At 38.8% G+C, this 17,715-nt stretch overlaps 1 protein-coding gene across 1 annotated transcript; it reads right to left on the bottom strand.

Annotated features, from left to right (window-relative positions):
- Positions 1-1,921: 1,921 nt before the first annotated feature.
- Positions 1,922-15,744, bottom strand: opn4xb (opsin 4xb). Its single transcript, XM_084728791.1, has 9 exons — positions 14,775-15,744; positions 8,394-8,527; positions 7,785-7,988; positions 7,298-7,469; positions 6,130-6,291; positions 4,374-4,481; positions 3,821-3,992; positions 3,348-3,494; positions 1,922-3,174 (listed from the first exon to the last, which is right to left on the bottom strand). Exons 1-9 carry the CDS (start codon positions 14,939-14,941, stop codon positions 2,785-2,787), a joined length of 1,656 nt encoding a protein of 551 aa, XP_084584917.1. The 5' UTR covers positions 14,942-15,744; the 3' UTR covers positions 1,922-2,784.
- Positions 15,745-17,715: the final 1,971 nt, after the last annotated feature.

The following is a 17,715-nucleotide window of genomic DNA, read 5'->3' as shown; positions in this document are numbered from 1 at the left end:
TAGTTGACTTGCATGCAGAGATATTGAAGAAATAAATAATTTAATAAGTAAGTAAATGTGTTAAAATTATGCAATTCAATGTAAAGAGTCAGTTCTCTTCTCAGATTAATGAACTTGTGTCAAAGTGTGGATTTGCAATGTTTAATCAGCACATAAACTAACATAGAAAAGTGCCACTCCAACACTTCCTCACCGTTTTTCGCTCATATTGTTTGTAGTCATTAAACCAACAGATGCATGAGTATCAAATGTTAAAACACAGATGATACAGATATTACAGGTTACTCACAAATTTGAAGCAAGTCAGGATGCCGCATTGGCGGTTTTCCTGTTTTTACATGTAGTAAATGTTGTTTGTGTCAAACTACTGTATGGATTGCAATAATTAGGGACTGGAATAATCAGCCAGTTAGGAATAAAAGGTTGTGACTCATTGACTGAAGGGATTCTGTTGTCTGATCAGAAATGGTGATTAAAAAAAAAGTGCAATAAATTGACCATCCTTCCTAAACACAGTCTTCAGTAAACATCTTTGGTCATATAAACCTACTTTACTGGTGCTTCTCTCCAATAATGGGATTTTGAAGCACACAGTCACTCAGATCACTGGCAATAACACTGTAGCATTTACAAGCAACAAAAACAGTACAATGACATTCTTTTTTTATGGAATAGGTAAAGTTTAGGGGTACAGTGGAGCGTTTGTCACAAAGCACGTATTAACAGTCACCACAAAGAAAATTTCAGAAGTTCATTGTTTTATGAGACACATTTGACGGTGCCCCTCTTTTTCATTATACCACTGTTTGTCCCGCTGCCAATGAAAAGTTGGAGAGGTCCAGACTGCCTAAAGGAACTACTACCACAAGACAAGAATTGAATATATACTTAATACACTTAAAGTACAACCAGTCAACCTAAAGTTATTGCTTTGCCTTCCTTGGAAATGTCATAGCATTTTCTTTGTGATATTAGGATTGAAAATCTTTTGATCATGTTTGATCCTTTCTGCATTACAATGGATACATTAACACTTTTCTTTACTTGGCGTCAGTCATATAACATTTTTACATATATTGTCTAAATATGTTGTCTACACACATTGCCTTAAACTGATCTAATTTACGATGCAAATGTCCTCTCTTCAGTCTCTCAGTCTCCAGCAGAGAATCCATTAAATCAGTCTAAACAAGCTAAAATCTCAGCCCTGTCTCTTAGAAATTATATTTATATGCAATTTGCAACAGCAAATTCATTTTAGGGGAACTATAATGCTGAAAGAAATATGTCTTATTAACATAATGGCAACATGTTACTAATTAAATGCACAATATGTAAATTCTGCTGCCAGGTGTCTCTCTCACATTAAAACAATAATATAAGATAAAGGCTGATGACATTGTGAAGTAGAGTGGGATCATGCAAGTTGCTATCCTTGCTTTTAAACAGCCACCATAGCTGTATCTGTCACAACTCAGGCAGAAATCACATTCATAGAAGAAGTCAAGTAAAGTTACATTCTTGTTAAAATTAAGTCACAATCCCTGGCTTCCTTCCTCACTCTCTGACATATCCAGCATTTTCCAGAAGTTATAGCAACAAGTTAGCAACAACTAGCAGGAAACACACCATTTCTTTGATTAAATTAAAGATATCTCTGTGCCTGTATATTGTTGGAAACTTTTTGGGATAATGTATGTGCACAATTCATAAATATATATAATGTGTATAGCATTTTCAGATTTTGATGGGGAAATGCTAAAATAGATTTAATGTACCTGGCAAGTTGCACAAAATGTTGATACTGAATATTTCAGTAAAAATGTTTACTTATATATCTAATTTTTAATTTAATGTATTCAATTTGTTTTTTGCCAGAATAACAATTTTGCAACACACTATGCACTCTACTACAGACTACAGCATTACTCAAAATTCAGCAGTTACTCAAGACAAGAGATTTGTATTTAGTAATTAACCAAAATCTTTTTCTAACCCTAACCAGAGTGCTTTCATTGGCTAAATCTACCCAAAATCATGATATTTTACCTTACCTTACCTTAACTGAGAAGCTTTTGTTTGGACTGTGGCGTCCAGTGCTTTGTACATCTGCCACTGACGCCAAACACGTCTTTGTGAAGCGTGTTTTATGTATTGTTTCAAAAAACATCTGTTAACATAATCTCGGCAGGAATTACGTTTGTCAGCACAATGCAATTGTGAAAACAATTAAGTAATATAAAAATGTAATTTCTAGGAGACAGGGTGGAAAATATAAACACATCAGCTCAAAAATTTACATCACAGTTTTTTTTTTTATATACTTTAGCATGAATTGCTAAACTAAGAATCCAGTCTGTCAAGCATGCGCCCCAAACTCATGAAAATATGTTGTTACACTTGTCATTTTTGAAGGATCTAACAAAATATGCTGCAACCCATGCTGCTCCTCAGGGCATCTTTGTCCCTGCCAAAGTCTGACAAACACACTGCACATTGCATACCAAAACCAGATCATATTGTTTCATTTGCCATACCAACTTTTCTCTTGCATGCCAGTTGTCTAAGCAGCAGAGTGGCATACCTTTGCCACCTTTGCTCCACAGGATGATTCATCCATCTCAAAAACTGACAGTAAATGATTGATTTCACTGGATAGATACTTTGTCCATATCCAGATCAAGCCTCGGCCTGTAGAGAAGAGGATATTGTGGTCTGTGGTCCAAAAATGTATTAAATAATACTCAGTTGAAAAGAGTACAAGGGCAGTTATTGTCTAGCTGGTCAAGAGAGAAGCTCCACGGCCTCAAAGACTTCTGATGAGAAGTTTAGGCTGACGAAAACATTGTTCTCCATCGCCTCAATGCTCTCCTCTAAACAGACGCTGTCATGTTTGATGAGGCTGCTTTCAGACGTGGGACTGATGACGATTATGCGTGGAACACCCTGAGGCGACCTGGGAGTAGTGGACGGGATTTTTCCCAAATTTAGTGAATTGAAAGAGTCACTCCTGTGGCTGCTGATTTTCTCCTCCCGTGCATCTGAAAACTCATTGGTCAGACTCTGGCTGCGCTTCCTGGTAAGAACTAGCAGGGGGACAGTGGCGATGGTGAGAGAGCTGGAAACCAGTTCATTCTCACAGGTGCTCGATGAGTCATTCATGGTAGATGGATGCTGGCAATGTTAAAAAAAAGTAATAGAAACACAAATACACACAAATAAAATCATTCACAAAGCATGAAAACATGAAAGCATGCAGGCAAATAAAATAAGCGTGATCCAAACACTCATGAAAAACAGAGTTTGACCAATGATGATTTCACACTTTTTGTGCTGTGTTTTCTCACCTTCTCAGCTTGGTGGGGCTTGGTGGTCTTCTGCCCTAATTGTTTCTTATAGGACCGGCCTCTGTAGGACTGACTGTGTGATGACATGCTTCTGAAGGAATCAACTGACCTCCTGCCCAAAGGCTCCATCTCTACGTCCCTCAATACCTGCAGGAAAGAACAGAACCAATATAAGCTGAACTGAACTAAAGGGAAATAAATCAAGATTAAAATAAAAATATCAAAGATCTGAGTTTCATTCTTTCTGGTGGCATCTATATCGCTTTGGTGGCAATAAGTGGTAATTGCAGGTGTGTTTTTGGACCTCACTTCAAAAGAGATCCAAAGTGTCACCTGTGTGACATCAGTCACATGGTAGATGTCACCTGGACCGGGTCTGCATAACAAGTCTGTCGTCACTGAGAAGAAGAGGTGCAAAAAAGCCACATGCAGCTCTGGGCCCGGTAAGACAATACAAGTAACAGTAAAATCACCGTATCTGTGGATTTGCAGGAAGTTGAAATAAAGTGCGTCTTTGATGCTGTGGACTGTCTGCTGATGATGGAGTCCCGGAAAGAGGACTCACTGATGGAGGAGGAGATGCATTCCTTTCGAGGAGTGGGAGACAGAAACCGCAGGCAGGGAAACTTCTCTGCCAGAGTCATCCTGATGAAATACACAACAACTCTTTATTTTTTTTTAATCATTAAAGGGACAGTCCCCCCCCAAATACATACTTTTCTTTTAAAGAAGGCGTTTCTTACATTAAACAACAAGGTCTTTAGATTTTCTTGAGTAACCAGGGAATTAATTCAATTTCAAAATTTGTTTGGTTATTTGTTTTTGGCTGCTTTGAGCAACACAAGCCAAGTGCCATCTTGTTCCATTATATTTGAAATACGGCAGGCATCTCTATGGCCGATATCTCTTGGGTTGAACTGGCTCTTTAAAGATGCAAATCTGTGAAAGGTGACTTCTAATACCTACAATACCAAGATAGAGAGTGAAGGTAAAATAGAAACACAGAGACAACGATTCATCATTCACCTGTATTTGTTGTGTATGATAGCATAAATGAAAGGGTTGTAAATGGTGGAGGCTTTTGCTATGATTGCAGGAACAGCCTTGGAGTACGGCGACAGGATGTTGGCATGCCTGAAAATGACAGAACAACAGAATACAAACTTTTATTCATGTTAATCTTGTTGTCTTTAGCGTGACAACACATATAAAGTTCTTTCATCTTTTTTTCAATATTTTGTAACATACTGAAGGTTCATCGTGGGTAAGGGATTAGCCAAAATGTGCCAGCTGCCACAGATGGGTGGTTAAGTCCATCTGATCGTGTGTGTGTGTGTGTGTGTGTGTGTGTGTGTGTGTGTGTGCAGAGCTAACTTTCCCCTGCGAATGAGCAGGGAAAAGATTTGATTTCAAAGTTACATAACTACAACCATCCTACTGTATGTCACAGAGGAGAGATGTGCTTTAGTGAATGTTATGATATGTTGGATAAGCAGAGGACATAAGAGCAGCTTCACCGTCTGTTGTGTGTCACTCATCCAGGCGTACTTGGCCTCTAGCTGACGCAACATTATATAATGACACATTCAACACCATTTGAGGGAGATTTTTGTCCAAATTGTCAGCAAAGTCATCCATACTCTAAAAGTCTGAGTGTCCCCCTGTGTATATCTGTTGAATGTGGGTTTCCCTATGAATTCAATGCATTTCGATAAATATTTAAAAACAGACAGATAGAAATATGATTAGATTTAGTCATGTTGTAATGTAATTTGATGCAGTGCAAGATGATGCAACTGATACAATGAAATCAACATCAAGCATCTCTAATCGTATTGCAGTATTTTACAGTTAAGTTAGTGCCTGCTTGCATCAAGAAATCCCAGATGTTAATATTAAAAAGATGGACAAGAAAGACAGTTACAACACCGTTTTTGTTTGCAGTAATGAAAAACAATCAACAGCTTGCTGCCAAGGAGCTTGATTTTTGGAGAAAGGACACAAAGATGCACACCCCTGTCTACATCAGTGGAGCTGAGGTGGAGCAGGTGAACAGTTTCTGGTTTCTGGGAATCGACATAATAGAGAATCTGTCATGGACATCGCACACCTCCACCTCGATCAAGAAGGCTAAGAAACGGCTGTATTTCTTAAGGAAACTTAAGAAGGCAAAATTTTCGTGCTATGTTCTTCCTAACTGTTACTGAGGAGCAACAGAAAGCATTCAGACCAGAAACATCACAAACTGGCATGCGATGTCCACAGCTCAGGACAGCAAATCTCTACAGCAGTTCATTAAAACCACTCAGAACAATGCTAGTATCCACCTACCGAGCATCAGCGATACTGAGGAGGTGAGGATACTAATAGACAATACCCACACAGGCCACAGCCACATCACCCTGCTGCCATCAGGCAGGAGATACAGAAGTATCCACCACACTGAAGAGCAGCTTCTTTCCTCAGGCTGTGAGACTGCTCTATTCATCCTTAAATGGTTCATTTTATTTTTTATTTATTCAACCAACCAATTGTATATAAATTTAATGCTGTTTTTCATGAGTAGCAAAAAAGAAGCTACAGTTTAATCTCGCCATTCAACCCTGTGTTGTATAACGATAAATCCACCTTGTACCCTATATGTATTAAAACTGGTTGGAGTCTTCAGAGATTACAACATAGCAGGGAAGCTATTATAGAAAGAACACATATAAGATAAGAAAGAACACTAAAAGCATTACGGCACAGGTCTAAACATTTTCATCTATAAAATAAGTCTTACCCAGCCCAGGAGATCAGTGTGACGCAGGCGTACGGTGACCAGGAGAGGACATAAACCACAATGACAACAAAGGCAATCTTCGCCAGCTTCCACTCACTCCTGATGGACTTTTGCTGGATTAGGGTGGATTTCCTCACCTGAGTGCCCAGACGTTCAACTTCCCTGTAGGTGGAGCAAGACAGTTCAGTAATGTTTTATTACCATTCTTATTAAACAAATATCTGCTCAAAAAATAAAAGCCTTAAGTAAAATAAACCTTATTATTCACTTCTTTAGATATACAATTCAAACAGTGGTAACATTAATTTGGGGTTTGTCAGGATATAAGATAAGATAAGATAAGATAAGATAAGATAAGATAAGATAAGATATTCCTTTATTAGTCCCACAGTGGGGAAATTTTCAGTGTTACAGCAGCAAAGTGGATGGCAAAAATAGTAAAATCAACAGCAAAAAGAGACAATAAATAGCAGCAAGCAATATAAACAGGGAGATATAACTGGGAAAATATATAACATAGGAAATGGTAACAGCAAATATACATTATTTACAAATTTACACCATGGCACAGAGAGATTTCTGGATATTGCACATTGAGTTAGGAATTTTGGTACAGATATTGCACACTGGATGATAATACACCTGGTTGGTAGTATTGATATTGCACATAGGAACACACAGTTGAAGTACATTATAGTGCAGTCAGTTTGTAAGACTCTGTGTGTGTGTGGTCTACTGTGAGCATATAGAAATATTTGTATGTAATTTCATATTTCTTCATGAGAACAATCACTTTTGTCTAAAGAATCCCTAAGGCAGGCAGCCAATTTGCAATTCCTGAGATTTATTATGACACAGTTTGTTCCATCTACCTGCAGTCTGTTCCAAATACAAATGTACCTCAAGCTGCATAACATATGGTAAAAAACAAACAAACGCTATATATAGTCTGATGCTGGAAGAAGACGTAGTATAACAAAATAAAAGTTTTCACAGTGTATTGAGAAACTGAGCAAAAAAAAAAAAGAAAGAAAGAAAGAAAGCAAATCATATAAAATGTATTCCTGGATTTTTTTTTACAGTGCTATTTTTTAATTATTGGGGTCCAAACTTATATATTTTTCATGTATCTCACATACACAAGCACAAAATACTTGACACACAGTACCTGCCAGTCTTCCTTATAGCCAGAAACATTAAGAGATAGCAGTAAAAGATGATTCCCAGTGGGATGAAGAAAACAAAACAGCACAGCATCATAGTGTAGCTCCTATTGGCCAGTGTGAATGTGACATAATCCCATGTACAAGATGTCATCAGGCCCTCTGGGATGTAGGAGCCTAAAAGGAGAAAAGATCAAACATAAAATATTATTTTTAAATCACAGGAAGTAAGATATCAGGTGAAACGCTGATGCCTCGGTATGCTGTTTTACTGAGGACTTTGTTCTTATTTTGGTGTAATGTCTGTGGAACAGTGGATAAACATCTCAGGCGAACAGGTGGAGATAAATTACTGTACACTGATCTCTACATCAACAGCCGGGAACCAAAAACAGGCCATTTGCCCTTTTCTGTAAGACTGTCAAATGGCATGTTCAGTATTCATGAGCTTCAGCTCTGTGGCAAGTGAGAGAAGATGAAAAAGAAACTCACTCCAGCCAACCAGAGGAGCCAGACTCCATGCCAGGGAGTACAGCCAGACCATGAGGATGGCCAGAGTGGTCCTTCGTTTGGAGCTCCAGTGGATGGCCTGCAGAGGTTTGGTGATAACCACGTAGCGGTCGATTGAGATGGCCAGGAGGTTTATCATGGAGGCGATGCCAAACAAGGCACCACAAAACGCATACATCTTACAGCCTAAAGGGAAGTAACATGAAAACACATAAATAACTCAATAGCAGCAGCACTGCAACAGTATTATTTTACTGAATGTGTGTCTTTATTTAAAGGACCAGTGTGTACAGGACTGGTGATGTGGTTGTAGATTAAAAACAACAGATTACGTTCACGATGATGTCACTGATTTTTAAATCGCTTTTATCAGCTTGAGGAAAGTTTTACAAAGATAAAACCTCCATGGATCAAAAATTCATCGTAGAAAGATTCATAACTGACCTTGTTTGCAGTTTGAGGTGTCCTGTCAACAGTTTCATTCTTGCCATATTCTGCCAATAGATCACCGTAAATCTTACACACTGGACCTTTAAAGATATAAGCTGTGTCTTTGAGTGCACTGTAGTAGAAGAAAAAGATAGTAATTACCCATCTCTCCAAACACCCATTCCTTGTAGAGACAGTTGATGAAGAAGATGGGGGACTGAGTGAAAGCCATGAGGAAGTCGCTGACCGCCAGATTCATAATGAAGTAGTTTGGCAGGTTACGAAGCTTCTTATTACTACACACACACACACACACACACACACACACACACACACACAAAAGAATGGAAAGTTGATGGTCAGTATTTGCTCTGATTCGTCAACATTCAAGCTTTTGTTTGTTGTTTGTTTTGTTAGGGATTTTTTGTTGCAATTATACATATATAATACATACATAATCATGTATATTATATATACTGGTGTATGATCGCTGATCTGAGCTACTTTGTGACTACACTAGCCTGGCATTGCCAGACTAATTCACAAATTCAAATCAGTCTAAAATCTCCCAGTTTATCTTCAGTTTCCAAGGAGCATCATCAGAGGTGGATTTAAGGGGTAGCTATTGAGGCTCAAGCCCCGGATGTTTTCTCAAAAGCCCCGCATTTTTTATGTTTTGAAAATGACATTGTACAAGTAATTTCTCTCAGTGTCAATGTGTAGTACTGGAGTCCAACAGAGAGGCTTTAATACGCCGCCAATGGGCACGTAGCCTCAGTAGCCTGCCCTGAAGAAGAAGTATTTCATTCTCATGGACAATTTTTATAAAAGCCACCAGCGCCACCGTCCACAGAAAGCTGTACATCAGCAGCAGCAGGAGCCGCCAATAAACCACAGACAGGAGATACTTCAGGTGAAACTGCAGGTGTAACATTTTAAGTGATAGTTCACCCAAAAATGAAATTTCCCTCAATATCTACTCACCCCTGTGCAGATGTGAGGATGGGTGAAGATCTCCAGTTCACAAAACACTCCAGCAGAAAACAGCCAAATCCAGTACAGTTGAAGTGAATGGTGACCACTTTTAAAATGTAAAAAAAAGAACACACAAAAAACCCACAAAATGTCCCCATACTGCTCCTGTGGTGTAATCCATGTGTCCATAAGCTGTGACATTAAAATCTGACCCAAAAAGACACCATTTACACCATCTTTTTGGGTCAAATGTTGCAGCTTACGGACACGTGGATTTTTTTTTTTTTTTTTGTGCTCTCTTTTGGATTTGGCTACAATGCTGTTTTCCGCTGAAGCTCTGGGAGCATTTTGTGAACTGGAGATCTTCAGCCATCTGATCAGCGCCAACGTGCAACAGTGTTTATAATCTGTAACTCAGAAAAGATAACCATATCGCACATGAACATGCGTTCATATTCATGTGCACACTTTCCTGCAGCAGCTTCTGTGGAGACCAGTCTGTCCGTCTGTCTGTCTGTCTGTCTGTCCAGACAATATATGGACGTGATGTTACTCCTCTGAGGTGACCAGGAGTTTCAAAAGTATTCAGATCCTTTCCTGAAGCAAAAGTACTAAGATCACACTGTAAAAATACTTCACCACAAGTAAAAGTCCTGCATTCACAAAACCTTACTGAAGTAAAAGTGTGTAAATATTATCAGATAAATATGCTTAAAGTAAAAGTAGTCATATTGCAGTAAAATGTTCCCTGTCAGTGTTATTATGTCTGATGTTTCTGGATTAATATTACTGCATTAATGTTACTGCTGTTTACTGCTGTAGATGTTTAAGGCTGAGCTCATTTTAGCTACTTTAGGCCACTGTTGCTGCTTTAATCTACAGCAATGCATCATGGTCTATAAGACCATTTAATGTCTAGCATCACTGTCCTGTGAGAACCATGTACCTGTTTATGTGTTTATGAAATCATTTGAGGTCACAAATGCAGCCCATTTACACCATCCTGAAATGCAATCTGTATCTGGGTGAATTATCCAGGTAAGGAAAACGTGTTAAAGGAAAAAGGAAGTTTTTCTTCTGAACACATTCTACATGTTAGAACTTAGCTGCTGACAACATGTGAAACACTGAGAACTATGTATTACTGACCTGTTAAAGCATTTCTGTGTCCAGGATTTTCTGGTTGTACCTGAAACATGGCTCACTGATGAATGCCTCCCCTTCCCATCCCAAACGGTCAGTTCTGAACATACGTCAGTGACTCTTGGCCCAAAACAGCCCAGCAATTCACTTTTGCTCACTTAGTTCCAACAACAGGACACAGAAAAAGGCCAAATACCACCCTGCCTCTGTCCACAAACTCTGGTCACTCAAACATGCCTGGATATGTCCAATAAAGCTGCTAAAAGGAGCTTCTGTGTTTGATGTCGTGTTCAGGAAGTAGTGGTGTTTGACACCGAGACAGTGGAGCGGTCGGGTCCCCAGTGTTTCAGAGCAGAGAAAACTGCAAATTTTTTCATGATTATGAGACGTGATTTTTAAATCATTCAAATTTGGCTGAGTGATTAATAACACATGTTTCTGTGATATGACAAACTCAGAACACACACTTTGCAGTCACTTTAATGCAAGATATAAACACTCTGTGATTTGAACGCAATTAGATCTGCCAGACCACATCTGGAGGTTGTCTGAGCTGCATTGTGTTTAGATCTTAGGTGGGTGGAAACTAAACTAATCAGCAGTATATAAAGAAGGGCTGGGGGATATGGACAAAATCAATTACATGTCCACAGTCTGATGAGTTCAGAAAAATACATCTCTTTACAGTAATGCAGTTTTAAAAACCATTGACCACCTATGTCATATCACAATATAATGATTTACAAAGTCTAAGACCATAGCAAGTCTCATGTCACAATAACAATATAGTATCTTTATGTCGCCCAGCCATAGACTGTTGTGCCCACATCTTACAGAGACCTGCTCCACCACATCCCAGATCAAGCTGTTGCTCTTAACGGTCAGCTCAGTTCTAAACGGACAGGACGTAATACATAAACTCCAGCACCACAAGGAGAGGACTCTGTGCAATAACACTTCCATACACAAACACAGTCAAGGTTGATGGACAATGTTTCCCAGATGTTGAACTATATGCGAAGATGTTGACCATATTATCATCACCGCCTTGTTGCTGCTGTTTATATTAAAGCCTGACACGAATTCAAAAAATGCATTACAAAATTATTTCTCGGGTGTATACATGTGTATGTATACAGTACCAGTTAAAAGTTTGGCCACACCCCTCTTTCAATTTTCAAGAAATGGTTCAGATAATACCAACAGTATGCACAGCTATCAGCAAAGCAAAAAAACTTGACAGGCGCATAGAAGATCATGGATCAATGATAAAAAAGTAGAAAGACTCACAGACTGTCTTCTGTACTCGCAATCAAAAATAAAAAAAAAATGTAAAAACATTTCATTATTTTGATGTCTCCAATATGAATCTAAAAACATTGAATTGAGTCCAAACATTTGACCAGTATTGTATATATATATATATATATATATATATAAATATATATATATATATGTATAACTGTACATGTTGTTTTATTTTGTTTTATATTTTATACTATCACATTCTGCATTTAATTAATCTGTGTAAATGTTGTATTTGTGTATAGCATGATGGAACTAAAACTCTCTTTTCATTTCTATTGTTGTTGTACACTCCTGTGCTGTGTAATGATAATAAATGACATTGATACCTTGATATGATCATGACATTATTTAAGGGAGTGTTGGGGTCATATGAGTTTAGATTTATTTTTATGTCTCAGTTACTTGCATCTTTTTTGAATGCATAAAACTCAATAGACACAGTTATGTTGAATTGTCAGCATTAATCAGATATGAGTGAACTGATTTTGTGAACTGGTCAACTCTGTGTGAACCTGCATTCTTACCAGCTTGACTGAGCAGCGTATTGACCTGCTGTCTGCCTCCACAGCTCTTTATTGATTAACCTCTGTCTCTGTGTTTTCTGAATTAAAAGTGTCTGCTCTCTGATTTAACACCAAACAACCAGGTTTCTTATGCCTGCGAATATGTTTCGATGTGGACATCTGCTGTTTGTGTGCATGTATGTCAGTGTGAATGTGCGAGCATGTGTGTGCGCATTACTGCAGCTTTCACTTAATTCCTAGAAAATCATCATATCGGGTGACATCTCACTTGAAAGACAATTATCTCCCCTTCTGCTGTATCTCCCTCCCTCTCGCTCTGACGCTGTATCTGTGTGTGTTTGAGTGTGAATGGATGTTCTTGGAACCCATAACATCATGTGCATTTCTGATTCAGTAAACACACATTATCAGCACAACACAATAGAGAACCCATCTAATCTACCTATGGTGATGGGCAGATGGAATATAAAAGCTCCTGACAATCCCCAGAACACACACACACACATGAACACACACACTTTCTGCCTCTGACCCAGTTGTGTGAAACAGTTAATGTCAGTATCTGAAAGAGGTCAGTGGTAGTCCAAATTACACAACACGTCAACACACATGCTCCCTCCTTAACTCAACAAGTTGAGTTTACAATTTAAGAGTGCAGAATGATATTGCATATTATTGCATTACATTACTTGTTGCATGTGACTCTAAATGGACAGTGTACTGGATTTATAGAGAAATACCTTTAAGCAGCTATCAGTTACAACTGTTAAAATTTAAAATGTCTGAATGTACACATTAACACAAATCCAATATAGCAAAGATGAGTCAGTCCATGAAAAACCCAAAAGCATTTAAGTTACACAGCATAGACAAAAAGTTACCCATGACTACTTGTGCAATCGTGAACTACCCTCCTAAATCACTGTGCGGCACTTATCCATGAGGGCAAACTAGTTAGCTACGTATTATTGAGAACTATTGGCCAATGAGCTGCATTTTTATCTTTATTTTAAGAGCACAGACACTCTTGTGAGCCACAACGGATAGTTTTGTAACTTCACGAAGAGGAGACTCTGACAGACCCTCTATCTCAGAAACCAACAGTGAAAGTGCCGAGGGTGGGACTAACACACCTAACATTTGTCCCTGCATTATCTCTTTATCAGCTATGGGGTCCATGGCCTGGAAAATTTTGCTTGTTTATGTCGTCATGGGAAAATGTGGTTCTGGAGCAGGAACTACCACAGAAGCAGTTTTGAGTACTTTGCCAGGTGTTTATAAGACTGTTGTGGACAAATTTTGTCAACGCAATAGTGTCACAACCTTGCAAGATGCAGTTACAAAACTTTATAGGTGTGTAGCTGAGATCAAAATGAAAGCTAAGGTTGAAGATGGGTTTAGTCCAACCCATGACTACCGAGTACTCATATAATAATGTAGTAATGACCACTCATGGATTGAAACATCAACCCACTGACGGGCGCCATGGCCAGTGTGATCCCATTGAAAGATCGTCTGTCGTTTTGGTTACTTCAGAGGCAATGGTGGACTGAGGGAGAGGACTGAAAAAAATAAAAAGGGCACCAGCCGTATAAAGTGGGGCACCAGCCTTCTGAAAGTCATTATGCATTCATGGTGAAACAGTTCCAATCCATGGATTAGAGTAAATTTCTTTCATGATGTTACAACTATTACACCCTTTGTAATGAAAACATGCAGGGAAGATTTAACTATTTAACCATTTAGAGAAATGTAGAGGCCCACTAATTTTGTAGGGCAGCTTATAAGTTACTGCATCGCATTTTCTCCCCAGGAACAGCATGCTAGAGGACACTTCATCACATTGTTTTGGACATTTGGCCACTCTAAGGGATACTTTATCATGTTTTATATATCATAGTGTTAACCAAGACATTTTTAAGTCTTACAGATATTTACATTTGGGTAAAGTACAGATAGAGTAGCCATATTAGGGCATCATCTAAGATCTTATATCTATATGTCATGACTTATACAGAAGTAGATTTGCAACAAAAAGGCTGAAAATGTCCATAATATTCAAAGTGGAACTAAAAATTTATAGTTCCTCACATGATTTCTCTGAGATATGGGACTGATTTGATCCAGTGATAAGCATCACATCCTGCTTTATATCCATGCAGCTAAGATGATCTTTCAGCTGAAATAATTTTTGGAAACCCCCTTTGATCCTCTGGAGATTGAAAGACACAACCAACACAGACCCTCACTCTGCAATAAATTAAGGATGGCAAAGACCTCTCAACCTTTCCTAAACCATAAATTTCTAACAAAAGTATAGTAGTATAGTCATTCGGTACAGGCACTGTATTTTGTCGTACCCAAAAACACAACTCAGTCTTCCTGTCTGTCTCTTCATCTGTGATCTCTGTGAGATCGTAACATGCCTAAGTCATTATAACATCTCCTTAGGGCCCTGCTCAGAAGAGAGACCCACATTAAAAATGGAAAGGGGCTAATACAGCCTGATTAAACTAAAGAACAGATGCACAGAAAGACTCAAATTTAAAAAAAAAAAAAAAAACTCAGCAACAAACCACTCACACTAACCCACCTGTAGAAGGCAAACATAACCAGCGCATTGCCGGTGATGCCCAGTGTCCCGATGACAAAGACGAACAGGGCGACGATGTAGTGAGCATGGTCAGGCACATCCACTTTGCTGAAGAAGCTGCTCTGGGTGTGTGCTTTCTCTGGCTCCATGCTCTCAGTGGACCACATGGTTCAAACACCTTATCAGGACCGCCAACCTGGCAGGATGCAGCAGGTTTAACAGTTTGTAATCCACTTTGGTTTGCTGGTGTTTTGTCGCCATCATAGTATCATTTGAACAAGGGACCTCTTAAGATTGTGATGCATAAAAGTCTAGATTGATCAAGATTTACCTAAACGATTGTCCTCAAGGGCAGTCCATCCTATAATAAACAATCATTCTGTACTATGTACTAAATATGAGGGATTAGGTCACCTCCACAAATCCAATGAAGTCCATACGATTACTTCAGGACAAAAAGCTGGAAGAATTAAAATGATGGTCTGTGTAAAAAAGGTCTAAAAGGTCAAATGTTACCAAGTTAGTTAATGCTACATTGTTCAGAAAATACCTGCAATAAGATATAGAAAAAGAAAAAATAGTTCCTCTTTTACATCTTTGTCCAGTAGTGTTAGATGCTGGTTGAAGTCGGCCATTCATGCATTGGTTATCTCCAAGAGTACTTCAGAAGCAGCATTCTTTCTGTTCTACCTCTGCTCTGCCGTTCAAAAACTTCAGTCCTCCACCTGTAGTCTCCAAACGTTCCTCATTTGATACTCTGGGTTATTGAGTTGATAATATTCTCCAGAACATTAAATCCTGCACTCGTTGCACATTGTCACAGTCTGTCCACTCAGTGTTTGCCTGCAGCCTTTTCACCCGTCACACCAGCTGTGCGCCAAGCTCTGAATCAGTGGCCTGTCTCTGATTATCTTGCCAACTAGCGACTCCTAACCTCTCATCTCTCTCTCCATGTGTCTCTCCCTCACTGCCCCATGTTGGTCTGTGCTGCTCTCTCAACCCTGCCCCCCTTGTCATGCTCCCTCTCTCCTCAAACACACTGCCTTCCTCGCCTCTCCCTCCCACTCTCCCACCCGTACCCTTCATGTAATATGGCCCAGCCCTGAGCTCTAACCCTTTAACTACCAGATTCTTACATAACAGACATCATGTTCTCTAACACTACCAGCATTAACATCCATTTCAGCTCAAACATGCATCTGACTTTGCAAACCACTACAAGCACACAGTGATGCATGTGTGGCACTTTTCATGTCAATTGATTCCTGCCAGTGTGCAGCTTATTACAGCCATCATTGTCTGTGAAGTCTCTTGCGTGCATGCGAGCACTCATGCATGTTGCACAAAGACAACAAGCACAGGCGATTTAAGATCACTCATGAAGCCAGGGAACTAATTGGTCTTCTTCCCACTTGCAATTTATACAGCCGATTCACCCCAAGCTCTGACTCGCAAGGCACATGATGATCCAGAACACACATTCACACTTCTCCAACATTTCATATACCTTACCTTTAGCTGTAGATGCTGGTTAAGTCCAGCTTGAAGAGAATATTTGGTACAAAAGCATTAAAAAATAAAATCAAAATTATGTGGTTTGTTCATTCTACATGTATTGTGTATTAAATATATATCACTATATGTGTGTATGTGTATTGTTTGTGGTAATGTGAAACATCAGATCATGGTAAGGATGCCCCCAAATCTGAATATGTTATTCAGGAAAGCACAACTAATATGATGGAAACAGATATCTCTTCTATCCAAAGATGCTAATCATTATTTGGAATCATTCAGCTCCATGATGACCTTGCAGACTTTAAAAAGTTTGCATTGACCTTAATGAATCACTGACTTAATTCATCAATATTATTTCCTTGCATTTAAGGATTTATTTCTATTTAATTACCTTTTTTTCAGTTTCTGATTTTTCAATATCCCACAGTTAAATGGGACGTGGTGGTGGACTTAAGATAGTCCCTAAAACTTACTTGAGCAAAAAATTCAAATTAGAGCAAAATAGATGAAAAGTACAGAATGAGGATGCTTCATAATTGATTATATGCCAATGTTAAGTCATTTTGATGCTTTGGAGACACAGCAATTGCACTGCCAATGAATATTAGCTTAGAAAGTACAACATTAAACATTTACTGTGAGTTTTGGTAAATTACCACTTCTGGTTTTCAGTCTGAATAAAGATACAGAGACAGACAGTTTTGTTGGTTGAACAGATACAGAGACAGATAATGATGTCTCTGTGCACCATTAGCTCCCAGATTCAGAACCTGGATGAGCTTCCATTTCATTACAACCCAATTCAAAGAAAGGACAAAATGTGGAGACCACACGACTCACTACAGTAAAATATATTTGTTCACGAAAATGAAATTAAATATGAATGTAAATCAGTTCATAATGGTTATAGTGTGCTGGTGTGTGAATACGTACAAGTGTAAGAAATCAAAAACAGTCCAACCAAACCAAGCAACCCAGAGCAGCAAGAGAGACTGGCTGACTAGCAAATACAGCAAACTGACATTACCTACTTGGTTAAATAATGCCAAATATGTGCCTGGGAAAGTGTGCATATTCTCTACAAAAGGGAGGCTTTAATTAATACGGGTGCTAAATTATTCAGGATTCATTTTTGGAGAGCAAATGAGGTCAAGATAAAGCCCTGCTCTGGTCTGAATGATTTGCTCATGGATGCATGATGGCAGGACATGGATCAGAAACACGCCACATCTGCTGGTCATTGCTTTTTATGGTGCTGGACATGTTGGCAAAAGGAGATGAAGGGAAAGAGGGAGGTGAAGAATTCAGAGCTTAGACAGAGATGTCAACTAAGCCCCTACAGCAAGGGATAGCCTTAATCTGCACACTGTGCATGCATGTGGATCAGTGTTTGATCTGCCTGCAATAAGAACTTATATGATAA

Source organism: Lutjanus erythropterus, chromosome 10 (assembly GCF_056507025.1).
Source record: "Lutjanus erythropterus isolate fLutEry1 chromosome 10, fLutEry1.hap2, whole genome shotgun sequence".
Taxonomy (NCBI): Eukaryota; Metazoa; Chordata; class Actinopteri; order Lutjaniformes; family Lutjanidae; genus Lutjanus; species Lutjanus erythropterus.
Note: the sequence above shows the minus strand (reverse complement) of the source record. Positions and strands in the feature narration are given on the sequence as shown.

Coding starts and splice junctions, on each gene's coding strand:
- opn4xb (XM_084728791.1), bottom strand. CDS start 14,941: ATGTGGTCCACTGAGAGCATGGAGCCAGAGAAAGCACACACCCAGAGC. Junction 8,528..14,774: donor GTTATGTTTGCCTTCTACAG/GTGGGTTAGTGT, acceptor GTGTGTGTGTAG/TAATAAGAAGCTTCGTAACC. Junction 3,175..3,347: donor AGCCCCACCAAGCTGAGAAG/GTGAGAAAACAC, acceptor TAACATTGCCAG/CATCCATCTACCATGAATGA.